At 41.4% G+C, this 13,283-nt stretch overlaps 1 protein-coding gene and 1 gene segment (V, D, J or C); both read right to left on the bottom strand.

The window, feature by feature from the left end:
- The window catches only part of LOC121933892, a 12,954-nt gene extending 2,681 nt beyond the window's left edge, over positions 1 to 10,273 (bottom strand). The window contains exons 1-6 of the mRNA XM_042473880.1: positions 10,228 to 10,273; positions 9,785 to 10,137; positions 6,087 to 6,279; positions 4,590 to 4,652; positions 4,175 to 4,498; positions 2,865 to 2,898 (exon numbers count right to left, since the gene is read on the bottom strand). Of these exons, the coding sequence (XP_042329814.1) occupies positions 2,865 to 2,898; positions 4,175 to 4,498; positions 4,590 to 4,652; positions 6,087 to 6,279; positions 9,785 to 10,137; positions 10,228 to 10,273 (1,013 nt within the window). The remainder of the gene's footprint in view (positions 1 to 2,864; positions 2,899 to 4,174; positions 4,499 to 4,589; positions 4,653 to 6,086; positions 6,280 to 9,784; positions 10,138 to 10,227) is intronic.
- A 1,949-nt stretch (positions 10,274 to 12,222) lies between these two features.
- Positions 12,223 to 12,912, bottom strand: LOC121935782. The segment is given in 2 exon segments: positions 12,223 to 12,545; positions 12,836 to 12,912. Coding segments are annotated over 2 exon segments (369 nt in total).
- Positions 12,913 to 13,283: the final 371 nt, after the last annotated feature.

The following is a 13,283-nucleotide window of genomic DNA, read 5'->3' as shown; positions in this document are numbered from 1 at the left end:
ATATTATTATTATTATTATTATTATTATTATTATTATTATTATTATTATTATTATTATTTTGGTGAAGAAACCAGGAATAGATATGTGGGGTTAGGGTGCTCCATTCCTTGTGTTTTGGAGGAACATTCAAAGATGTTGATGGAATAGGTCTATAAACCTCAGAAATACTCATCAGAAGAGGAGGGCCTAGATTCAGAGGAGAGATGGTGTCTCTCCTCTGAATGCCTGCCTGGAGTCAGTAATGGGCTGGATGAGGGAAAACAAACTCAGTTTGAATCCAGAGAAAACAGAAGTACTGGTGATAGGTTCCCCAGGCCCGGGGAAGGAAATTTGTCCACCAGTCCTGAATGGGGTCACACGTCCCCTGAAGGACAAAGTTCGCAGTTTAGGAGTACTTCTGGACTCGTCCCTGCAAATGACATCTCAAGTAGATGCGACAGTCAGAAGTGCTTGCTATCAACTTCGGTCTCTTAAGACTGTACAACTCCACTCTGAAGCAATTGCAACCCTACCTGGGCCAAAGGGACCTTGAAACGGTGGTACATGCTCTGGTAACCTCTCGCTTGGATTTCTGTAATGCGCTCTACATGGGGCAACCCTTGTACCAAGCCCGGAAGCTTCAGTTAGTACAAAATATGGCGGCCAGATTGGTCACCGGTGCATCCAGGTTTGACCATATAACACCTGTTCTGAAAGATCTGCACTGGCTGCCTATTCGCTTCCGAGCACAATACAAGGTGTTGGTTATTACCTATAAAGCCCTACATGGCTTGGGCCCGAGTTATTTGAGGGACCGCATCTCCACATATAATCCACTCCGCACACTCAGAACAACTGGGAAGAACAACTGTTGGAAATTCCACCTTCTAAATATGTTATTACTTCCCAGATGGCCTTCTCAGTAGCGGCCCCACAAATCTGGAATAGTCTTCCCGACGAACTCCGTCTTATCACCCCCCTGGAAACATTTTAAAAGAGGCTTAAAACCTTCCTCTTCTGTCAAGCCTTCCCCACTGGAAAATGAAGTCGTGTACTCTGGTCCCATTGACTCTCTACCTCACCCTATTGATTGATTGGTTGATTGAATGATTGTTTTTAGATTGTATATTGTATTTAGTGCTCTTGGTTTTATCTATTTTATGATGTTTTTGTAATTGGTTTTAAACGCTATGTAAACTGCTTTGATCTTTTTGGAAAAGCGGTATATAAATAATAATAATAATAATAATAATAATAATAATAATAATAATAATAATAATTATTATTATTAGATTCTGGTTCTGTACATCCTTTGGTCCTGAACAATGTGATAGCCTTTGTTTTGTTCTCTCTCTCTCTCTTTTATAGACATGGATGATTGTTCCAAATGTCCAGAAGATGAATTTCCAAGCAAGAATCAAGACAGATGCATTCCTAAGACTACAAGCTTTCTCTCTTATGGAGAACCTTTAGGGATCATTTTAACATCGCTTGCTTTTTCCTTTTCAGCAATCACAGCTTTGATGCTTGGGATTTTTATTAAACACAAAGATACCCCCATTGCCAAAGCCAACAATCGAGACATCACCTATACCCTCCTTATCTCTCTCTTTCTTTGCTTTCTTTCATCTTTGCTTTTTCTTGGCAAACCTGGGACATTAACCTGCATGCTCAGACAGTCCACTTTTGGAATTATCTTCTCCATGGCAGTTTCTTGTGTACTGGCCAAAACCATCACAGTAGTTCTCGCTTTCATGGCCACCACACCAGGGTCCAGCATGAGGAAGTCGCTGCACAAAAGGCTGGCCAAATCCATTGTCCTTTCCTGCACTTTGATTCAAGCATCTATATGTTTGATGTGGCTAGGAACCTCTCCTCCTTTCCCAGATTTGGACATGCAGTCACTAGCTTCAGAGATTATAGTGCAATGCAATGAAGGTTCCATCACCATTTTTCATCTTGTCTTGGGATACATGGGGTTTTTGTCCATTGTCACCTTTATAGTGGCTTTCCAAGCCAGGAAGTTGCCAGATGCTTTTAATGAAACCAAGCTCATCACCTTCAGCATGTTAATTTTTTGCAGTGTTTGGCTTTCTTTTATTCCAGCCTACCTGAGCACCAAGGGAAAATACATGGTAGCTGTAGAGATCTTTTCCATCTTGGCCTCCAGTGCTGCGCTACTGGGTTGTATCTTTCTCCCCAAATGCTACATCATTGTGTTAAAACCAGGACTAAATAACAGAGAGACATTAATAAGGAGAAAGAATTAGAGCAGAGGGCTGTCTAGATATTTCTGAATAATCATAAAAATAAAGAGACCAGATACAAATACTGGGTTGAATAAAGACCACTTAGGCATCATGTAGACACCACAGCCTGACACACACACACACACCCCCAGGCCAGCCAAAGATGCCTGTCTGCACAGCCCCTTAAATTATGAACCTGTTTAAATGTTTAACCTCTGAGATTTGCAAAAGGGGGGAGCAACCTTGTATGGAAGCAGCTGGTCTTCCCCAGACCTCCTCCCCAGCTTCTCCTCGGCAAAACTTATGAGCTCCAAAGAGAATCCAAAAGGTGGATTGTTCCCCAGTTGATCCATTACTGAAAGGCCAACCTGAGAAACCCACTCCCAAGCCCCATGACTTCAAAGTGAGGGATGAATAAACTAGGTAGTGCCAGTGTGCATTGGCAGAGCCTGATGAGGACTGGGACATTCTTGCCATTGTTCCATTACACATCTTTCATTTCATGTACAAGATTACTTGTGTACTGTCCCATTCTCCTGACGGTATCTCCAGCTAAGGAGACCTCTTTAGGGCTCCTTACACTCTGAGGTCTCTTTCTCCACTCCTCAAATCTCATGTCTTGAAAAGAAGAAGACCTAAAAACACTCTCCTCCTCCAAATGGGATCCATAGATGTCCACCAAAATCCTCCTTCTGTCTGCTCCACCACCTATTTAACACACCACCCACATCCAACTCTCCAGTCAACAGTGATTATGCAATAAATAAATAAATGTGGAAATGAGGGGAAATTCCTACTTGGCCTCAAAGGAATCAGTTTTGTATAAGGGCTGAAGAGAGTGCCAACAAGATCCAGCAAAAAGGGAAGAAAAGAGGGCAGCAGGAATGTATTAATCTTCTACTCCTGATGCATGCAACACCATGACATATTATAATAGGCCTCTTCCCTGGTGGAGATCAGAAAACACCCAGCAATGCTGCATGGCATGGGTAGGAGCCAAATTACTGGATTCTATGTCCCATCAGTTCTAATAAGTATAGCCAGTGGATGGTAAAAATAATGAGATAGTTCACCACTGAGATGGGCAAAGTAAGGCAGATGACCTCATATGGAAGCCTTTGGAGAAAAAAAGGCTCAGAAGGTGGGGATAGGGGGGAGTTGCTGATATGGTTTTTCAAGAGCTATCTAACAATGATTAGTTGTATATGATAACAGAGCTCCTTTGGTTTGGGGAAATGAGGGTCCTGAGAAAGTTGGGCTCCTTACCATGGGATCTCTGTAAATTTTGTTGTGCGCGTTCAAGTCATTTCTGATTTATGGCAATCCTAAGGTGAAACTGTCACAGGGAGTTCTGGGGCTGAGAGTGTGTCACTTGCCTAAATTCACTCAGTGGGTTTCCATGGCCAAACGGAGAATCAACTCTTGATCTTCACAGTTGTCCAACACTCAAACCACCACATCACGCTGGCTCTGTAAATACCTATAATCTCAGAATTTTTCAAAATATTCTCAGAATGAGAATACCATACATTAACAATGGGACTATAACCTAGGAGGGTTTGGAAAAAGAGACACTTTTCTAATGCACACAGCATTTCATTGTCCTTTTGCTCTCCCATACTATCCTCTCTGCTTAATTAATTTAACTAAATTGCATTTGAACATCCATCACCTTACCACAGAAAATGAGAAATGGAATGGTAGTGGGGAAGGAGGTGGAATCAATCTCTTTATATTTACTTCTATCAATCATTTCAAAATTTAAATAGCTGTCCTGACCAAGTTTAATCAAGATTAATCCAAAGACTCTGGTTTAGCTATACTGTTCAGTGAGCTTTGGTCCCTAGTCTCCATTCTTTTCTTTTATTCAGCAACTTGCAGCTGAATTACATTGGAGAGCTGCCAAGACCAACTGGAGGTTATTGCTTAGCTCTGAATTTCCTTCCTGCCACTGTGTCTCTGGCACAGTAGTACACAGCTGTGTCTTCGGGCCTTAGATTGCTCATTTGAAGATAAAGCGTTCCTGAGGCATCATGCCTAGAGATGGTGAAGCGGCCTTTTACCGAATCTGCATATGATTGTTGGCTCCCATCACCATTATTGTCTATCCATCCAACCCATTCGAGTCCTTTTCCAGGAGCCTGCTTTACCCAGTTCATCTCCCAGCTGCTGAAGGTGAACCCGGAGGTGCGACAGGAGAGGCGAAGAGACTCTCCAGGGCTTTTAATATCCCCTCCAGATTCTACCAGCTGGACTTCCAATTTGACACCTTTAAATGGAAAATAAATAAATAAGAAAGCTCTTTTCTTTACAAGAATAAAATGTTGTTATCCAGTTATACATAGATGACAAACCATTACCTCTGAAGACAGCTAAAAAAATCACAAACTGAAGCCAGAATATAATTCTTTCACACATTTCTCCTTGTGTTTTTGATGAAGTGGCCACAAGCAGGCAGGGTTGTCACCTGAAGTCACTGGGGAGGAAAGATCTGCGACTTATTTAAAGAAGAAGCTGCCTCTGTATTTACATATGACTTCACCTAAATACGCTGAAGTCACCATGTCCCATGAGAGCCGGCGTGGTATAGTGGTTTGAGCATTGTACTGAGTCTAGAGGCCTGGGTTTGAATCCCTGTTCAGTCATGGAAACGCACTGGGTGACCTTGGGCAAGTCACACTGTCTCAGCCTCAGAGGAAGGCAAAGGCAAACTGCCTCTGAATAAATCTTGCAAAGGAAACCATGTGTTCATCATGGGGTTGCCATATGTCAGAAATGACTTGAAGGCACACAACAGACACTGTCTGATCTTGAAAGCTAAGCAAAATCAGCCCTGGTTAGTACTTGGATGGGAGACCACCAAAAATTATCAAGTGCTGTAGGCTATATTTTGAAGGAAGGAACTGGCAAAACCAGCTCTGAGTCTTTCTTGCCTAAGAAAACTCTATGAAATGCATAGGTCACCATAAGTTGATAGGTTACATGAAGGTACATGTGCACACACCCACGATAAACAAATACCTGTATTTACTGCTCAGGATAAAACAGTCAAATTGCAAGCAGTGGGTCTAGGTTTGGAAGAACTCTGACGTCACACAGCACACAACATATTCACACATCTAGATTTTGCTCATAGGAAATAAGTTGGAAAGGTATTTAAATTTATTTCTTTTTTAAAGCCCTTTGTATTATAGATTTCCCTTTTCTTTTTCGTTTTGGGTATAAATGAACCCACATGATTGTGAAATATTGAATGACTGCTTAAAATACCCCAGGAGTAAACATGGTGGGTACTACAGATGCTAGCAATAGAGGACAGGTTTAAGTTGCAATTAAGTAAACAATAAAATACAGCACTGATCACTGGAAGCAAACATGTTTATAGATTGCCTCACTTTTGAAGTCCATACAGTATTGCTCTCAAGGTGTTATCAGAGCATCTGTATTGAATACCTGTGTGTTCACACAGCCTGCTGAGAATACAAAGTCTATGAAAGAAGAAGGCTTTTATGGCAACCGTAGCAAATGCAGGCAGGGAAAAATACAAGCAGCTAAACACTCAAGCAAAGGGCTGAACATGGAGGACTAAAATAACAGAAGCTGAATGTCCTCCATCCCTGCAATCTGTTGTGATCTGAAAATCATCCTTGCCCACCCACCCTCAATATTTTGCAACCAAATCCATTTGGAAGGCTTTTATAAGCAAAAGAGGGTTTTTGTCATTCATCCCATCACTGTGGCTGGTTCTCTTGCACAGAAATACCAAGCAGTGTCCTCCAGTTTCAGCATGTTCATTTGCAGATACATCATCTTTCAAGCATCGTTCCTGGAGATGATGAAGCGCCTTCTCACTGCACTCGCATAGTACTGTGGGCTTTGGTCACCATTGTTGTCTATCCAGGCAATCCATTCCAAGCCTTTCCCTGGAGCTTGTCGTACCCAGTGCATCTCATCCTCGCTGAAGGTTGATCCAGAGTACTGACAGGAAAGATGGAGGGACTCTCCAGGCCTTTTGATTCCCCACCCAACTCCACCAGTTGGACCTCCAATCTGACAAGTGAACATATACACAAAATATAAATATTGTAATGTTCCTTCCACTCACATTACCCTCAGAAGGCAATTAACTTCTGCTTGCTAGTTGTTATGATGAAGAAGACCCATTACCTATCAAGACAGCTGAAATGAAAACAAACTGTAATTGAAGTATCATGTTCTCTGACTGTGCTTGTAATGCATTCAACACCCTCCCTGTAGGCTGTGTCCTGGAACTTAGTTGGGAAAGTGAGGGTGTAGAAGTTATTTTAATCAGCTTCCATCTCTACATTTACATATATCTCAGGATAAAAGAGCCATCTGACAACCTGTCTATGACAGTAGCTGTCTTGGAACAGCTCACAGACACCTTGAAAACAAGAAGACAGCATGGGTCATATCCACAAATCTTCATCACAGGGAATAGGTCTAGCAGGGCTTTCCAAAGGTTTGGGGCCTTGCTAATTATGTTATCCATCTGAGGAAACTGTCTGATCCAAGTAAATTTGGGGAGAAAATGAAGTATAAATGAATGCTGAGAATAAGCAAGGTTCTCACACTCCTTTCAAAATCCTTAGAAACAGGGTAATTCTCCGATCCTTACAGAGCAACACTGCACAGTTCTGCCATATTGGCTGAAGGAACTTTTCCTACACGTTATGTGCTGAGCATTTAGCATTTGGCTAAATGTGTTGGGGATAGAGGTTGGGTTGGGGATAGAGGTTGAATTAGAGAAGTTGAATTATAGTGCAATAAAGGTATAAAGTGAATGAGCCCCAAAACTCTTATTTCACACAGGTTACCTGTTCCTGACAGTAAAAGACTTGTTTGACCATGGAAAACTCTGCCTGAGAGTATGTGTGAGTCTCCTTCTGGATGACCATCTGTCAGTAGTGTTTTGTGTGTATATTCCTCCATGGCAAGGAGATGGACTTGATAGCCCCTGTGGTCTCTTTCAACTGTATGGTTCTATGATTCTATGCTCAGCACAGTACAAAGCACATCACTCCATAGGGATCACAATCTCAAAAAAGACACCAAGAAGTCAAGTTCCTGAAACCTTTGAGTTAGGATGAGAATTTATTAAACTCTTCTCACAAGAATTTCCTAAAACAATAGCTTGGCAATCCTCTAGTCATACTGAGCATTAATGTGTTAAATTTCCTAAGGGAAAACAATTCCTTTTCCTCTTTTGTACAGTTCCTTATTTGCTTTGTTTCATTGTGGTTCTCTGACACAGTAATAGGTAGATGAGTCTTCAGCTGTCAAAGATCTCAACTCCAGATAGTGTTCATTCCTAGTGGGATCAGCTGAAAGGGTGGATCGGCTTTGGAGAGTTGAGGCATAGTATGTGTGCCATGATAAACCAGTCCAGCCTATCTCACCCAGCCATTCCAGTCCTTTTCCTGGAGCCTGATGAATCCATTCCCAATAGTTACTCTTCACGGAACCCCCAGTGACAGTGCAAGTTAGCCTGAGGGATTGCCCAGGGTTCACGATTTCTGGTCCAGTTTCCACAAGTTGGACAGTGGATCGGACATCTAGAGACAACAACAAAACATTTTTATTAAGAAAAAGTAAACATGAGCCACATTCCTTTGTTTGTATCTAGAAGATAGTCACACAGTGGAGCTGCAAATATTGAAATAAAAACGAAAGGAAACTTCATTGTTCAGTATGAGAAACTCGTCCTTTTGCTTAATGACAGATTTGGATCCCCAGTGAATCGTCAGATTGTGTTTAAATGAAAAGACAATTTGCATGTGATTTCCATGTCAGCTTGTTGTAATCAGTAAGAAGCAGGTTGTCTAAAGACCCTGGAGAAGTATCAGATCTGGGATTCTCCAGCCAGGACAAAAACAGAGCTGTCCCCAGATTTAGGGTGTTGTCCCACAGTTGTGTGCTTCATAGATCTTTTAGCTTCTCAGTCTCTTAAGCTCAGAAATTTCTCATCCTTTCCTAATTAGTCACACACAACATGCGCTAGTTACCTCTTTGCCCTGCAAATATAGACTATCCCTCCCCATTTTGTCTTTTATTATATTTATTCCTACTTATTGTAGGTTTTTTAATTTTTAATGTTTTTAATTGGATTGGGGGAGGGGGGCTGGGAGAACTTGTTTTAATGGCACCTGATATTGTATTGTATGGTTTTTAAGATACTGTAACCTGCCTGGATTCCTTGAGAACAGGTGCACTATAATATTATTATTATTATTATTATTATTATTATCCTCAAAGATTAAGGGTGGCATAAGAAAAGTACCAAAGGAGACATACATGTAGACAAAATAAGAAGTTTTTGCCATCTCCTCTATATATGAAACATTATATCCATAATGTTTTTCTGCTGTTCCAGAGAATAGGGCACAGAGTAATGGATGCATACTATAGGAAATGAGGTTCCTATAGAAAAAACTTCCTGACAGTAAGAGCTGTTCAACATTGGAACACACTCCCTCAGAGAATGGTAGAGTCTCCTTCTTTGGAGATTTTTAAACAGAGGCTGGGTGGCCATCTGTCATGGGTGCTTTGATTGTGAGTTCCTGCATGGCAGAATGGGTTTGGACTGGATGACCCTTGAAGTCTCTTCCAACTGTATGATTCTATGATAAATGGATTTTGTTATCTTGGAGAGACATTTCAGAGTAACCGTTATAGAAAGTAAACTCCTTATTCGTTTTGGGTGCGATCTCTAAGAGAGGTTTTGTTGTTGGTGGTGGTGATGGTCTCAAAAAATTTTTTTGCATTTTTGTGAGTGATTTTAACAGTCACAATGTGCAAATGTTAATGCTATGCCAATTGTTACCACATCACATGGGCCAATAAACAACAATAGCATTGGATGGATTGTTTCCTTCATATTCAGAGATAAAGAAGTTGGCCTAAGGGATGGGGCTGAATCTCTTAGCCAGCCAATGGAAGGTGCGAAAGTGGGGGATACTGATTAACCCTACCTCCCAATTGGGTTCTTGGGGGTTAGAAGGAGAGACAGTCCAGTACACGTACAAGGGACTATGGCTCAGATATGAGCAAGGGAATGAATCCTGAATAAAGATTGTAGGAAACCAGGGATCATGTAGTTATACAGATTAGGTTTCCAGTTCTTTTGAAAAGAGATTGTAAAAGAGGGTTGGCAACAGGTGGAGTTGGAAAGCATTATTATATAGCCCCTTTGGGTCCCAATTTCTAGAACAGATCAAGCCTGAACTCTCGCTGGAAACCAGGATGATTAAACTGAGGATATATTATTTTGGCTGTATCATAAGAAGAAAAAACTAACTAGAAAAGATGATAATACTTGGCCAAGTTGAGGGCAATAGGAAAAGAGGAAGACCATATTCCAGATGGCTGGATTTATTTAGGGGAGCCATGACCATGAATCTGTGAGAGCTTGAAGGCCTATCATTCATAGGGCCACCATAGGTCTAAGCTGACTTGAAGACAGTTAACAACAACAATTTCCTTCTGGTTTGTACATTGAATCTTGTCTTGTTAAAGATCAGAAATTTGTTATAACTAAGTTTTGTTTTTGTCTGGCTTCAGATTCACTTCCCCTCACTGTGTCTCTTGCACAGTAATACACGGCAGTGTCCTCTGGTCTTAGGTTGTTCATTTGCAGATATAGCATGTTTGAAGGGTTGTTCCTGGAGATGGTGAAGCGCCCTTTCACTGAGTCTGCATAGAATTGCTTGCTCCCATCATCCCATATATCTGCAATCCATTCCAGCCCCTTCCCAGGAGCCTGTCGCACCCAGTTCATGCCATAGCTACTGAAGGTGAACCCAGATGCCTGGCAGGAGAGGTGAAGGGAGTCTCCAGGCCTTTTGACACCTCCTCCAGACTCCACCAGTTGAACAGCTGATTGTACACCTGGAAAGAAAGAGAGGTTATCAAACTCACTAGACATTAGCAACTACACTGTGTCTTTGTGCTAAATATATCTGACAGAGCAATAATTACCCCTTAGGATAGCGGCATAAACAATTATCTGAAGGAAAAGTATCATCTTTCTTTTGTTGTATCAATGGAATTGGGTGAGAAGTGGTAACAGACCAACACAATGCTTGTGTAGTTAGGAGGAGCTGCAACAGGGAATCTTTCTTACGGATTTAAACAGAAGGATGGTTTAGTATTTGCATAAACATTAGGATAAAAGAGCAAAGCAGCTCCTTTGTATGCAGAGATCTTTAGAGACAGAACAAATTTATAAGCAGCAGTAAGGCGGCGGGTATGGATCACATGTATGTGATCCAGGAAGAGAGAATTTAGTTAAAGATAAGTAATGTAAAAAATATATTAGCTTTCACTTGATCATAGAATCATAAAATCATAGAGTTGGAGGGGACCACAAGGGCCATCCAGTCCAACCCCTTGCCATGCAAGAACTCTCAATCACAGCATCCCCGTTGATGGTGAATGTGAGAATAGATCTAGCTAACATTGACCAGTCTCTATACGTACTTCATCACTTATTAAATCAGGAAGAATCTTGTCTCCAGATATGTGTGAAACAACAGGTATGGATGCATTCACAGTGCATAAATAATCCAAGTTGATACCACTTTAACTGCTCAGTGCTATGGAATTCTGGGAAATGTAGTTTCTTGAGGCACCAGAGCTCTCTGTCAGAGAACACTAAATGTCTTACAAAGATACAATATGAATTCCACAGCATTGAGCTATGGCAGTTAAAGTGTCAATCTGGATTATTTCTGCAGTGTGGATGCAGCCCAAGAGAAGTATTTCATACTGAATAGTAATTCAAGCTGAGATCCTGCTCATATTTACTTGGAAATGAAGTAAATATTTACCTGGGAATTATTTCTGAATAGACACATATGAGAGTCTACTGGTAATGAAGTTAATATTGTGTATTTTTATGAACTTGAGTTCTGTGGGCTGGTCATGCAAGAGGCATCTCCTTGTGTGACATGTTGCCAGTTCTATGTGATTTCTTAGAGTCCGTACCTCGTTTTCTAAATTTGGTTCCTTTTCAATGTACATTAATCACACTTTTGCTCCTCCTTTTATACTTATTCATGAATGTGTGTGAGCTCACCCATCTTCCCACTCATCTGTCTCACATGATGAGGAATTCAAAAAGGAAAATTTAAATTTCTGTGTGACCTAAATAGTCATTACTTTGGAGCATAGATGGGCATAGGGCAGCCCTCTCAGCAACTCTTCTCACCCACAGCAGGCATAGCCTATGAAGCGAAGTACTAAGAGTCACATTCCAAAAACATTTGGAGGACCATACTTTGAACACTCATCTTCTAAAATGACGAAGTCTCTTGGGGATCCAATTGCTCAAGGGACCAGGGCAATGTTGGTTTCAAGTAAACTGCTCAGGAAATTATTAGCCTCACAGATGAAACCACAAAACATCTTGCTCAGGTGTCCATTGCTTCTCTCTTTTTGGCAATGGGGTTTTGCAGTTGATGCACCATTGCTGCCCCCTTGTGCGAGGAATAAAGAAGAGAGTTGTGAGGGATGGCTTTTTCTGACCCTGACAATTTTTGCATGTGAATTTTACAGTATTTTTCCTACAAGGGAGCAGCGACTGCAGAGCTCACAGAGTGTTTTTCCTTTTTCTTTTTGTAGCTGAATCAGCATCCCCTTTCCTTCCCAATTTACCTCATAGTGTTATTGTCGGGGGAGTGCAAGATGAAATTGGGTGGATCGAATGATCCTTGTGTCTTTTGTACTCCCATGCCTCCAAACTAGACCAGATCTGTATTGTAGTATAGTTTCAGATTTGGACAGAAGCTGTTCCGGTTTTGGAAAGCATTTCAGTCCACAGGGATCTGAAACTCAGGCTAGACTGCAAAGAGACCACTCATTGAAACCCTCTTGAGGCCACAGATCCTCCAGTCCTACTAAGCATCAGTGTGTGAACTCCCCTAAGGGAAAATTATTGCCTTCCTTTTTGTGCAGTTCCTTCTTTGTTTTGTCTCACTGTGGTCTTCGGGCACAGTAATAGGTAGCTGAGTCTGCAGCTGTCAAAGATCTCAACTCCAGATAATACTCATTCTTGGAGGAATCAGCCGAGAGGGTGGATCGGCTTTGGAGAGATGAGGCATAGTATGTGCGCCATGATGAACCATCCCAGTCTATCTGGCCCAACCATTCCAGTCCTTTTCCGGGAGCCTGACGAATCCATTCCCAGTAAGCATTCTCCACAGAATCTCCTGTGACAGTGCAAGTTAGCCTGAGGGTTTGCCCAGGGGCCAGTGTTTCAGGTCCAGATTCCACAAGTTGGACACTGGAGTGGACATCTAAAATAAACAATAAAACATTCATTAATAAAATATAAACTTGAACATTTCCTCCTTTGCTTTTATCTAGAACAGTGGTTTCCAACCTTCCTAATGCCATGACCCTTTAATACAGTTCCTCATGCTGTGGTGATACCCCCAACCATAAAAAGGAGTGGTGTTCCGGTTCCTAAGACCATCAGAAATATGAGTTGTCCAATGGTCTTAGGTGACCCCTGTGAAAGGGTCGTTTGACCCCCAAAGTGGTCTCAACCCACAGGTTGAGAACTGCTGACCTAGAAGATACTCACACAGTGGAGCTGCAAAGAGTAAAATAAAAATTAAAGGAAGCTTCATTGTTCAGTATGAGAAACCCGTCCTTTTGATCAATGGCAGGCTTGAATCCCCAGTGAATTGTCAGATTCTGTTTAAATGAAAAGACAATTTGCATGTGATTTCCATATAGTCATGCTGTAGCTGGAATAAGCAATTTGTCTGAAGACTCCAGGGACGCATGAGATCTCAGATTCTACAACCAGAACAAAAACAGATCTGCCCCCAGTATGATTAGGGATCTAAATCATGACTTTGTTCATCCTTGCATGGCAAACAAGAATCTTCCAAAAGTTTCTTCTCACTGCTATACAGAGAAGGTTTTTCTTTCTTTTTAACCTGGGTTTTATTATAGGAAAACAACAAGAAAACATGAATTATTTACTCAAATACAAAACAAAGACAACTACTGACCAGACATTTAAA

This window comes from Sceloporus undulatus, chromosome 6, assembly GCF_019175285.1.
Source record: "Sceloporus undulatus isolate JIND9_A2432 ecotype Alabama chromosome 6, SceUnd_v1.1, whole genome shotgun sequence".
Taxonomy (NCBI): Eukaryota; Metazoa; Chordata; class Lepidosauria; order Squamata; family Phrynosomatidae; genus Sceloporus; species Sceloporus undulatus.
The sequence above is the reverse complement of the archived record's forward strand: the minus strand, read 5'-3'. Positions and strand labels throughout refer to the sequence as shown.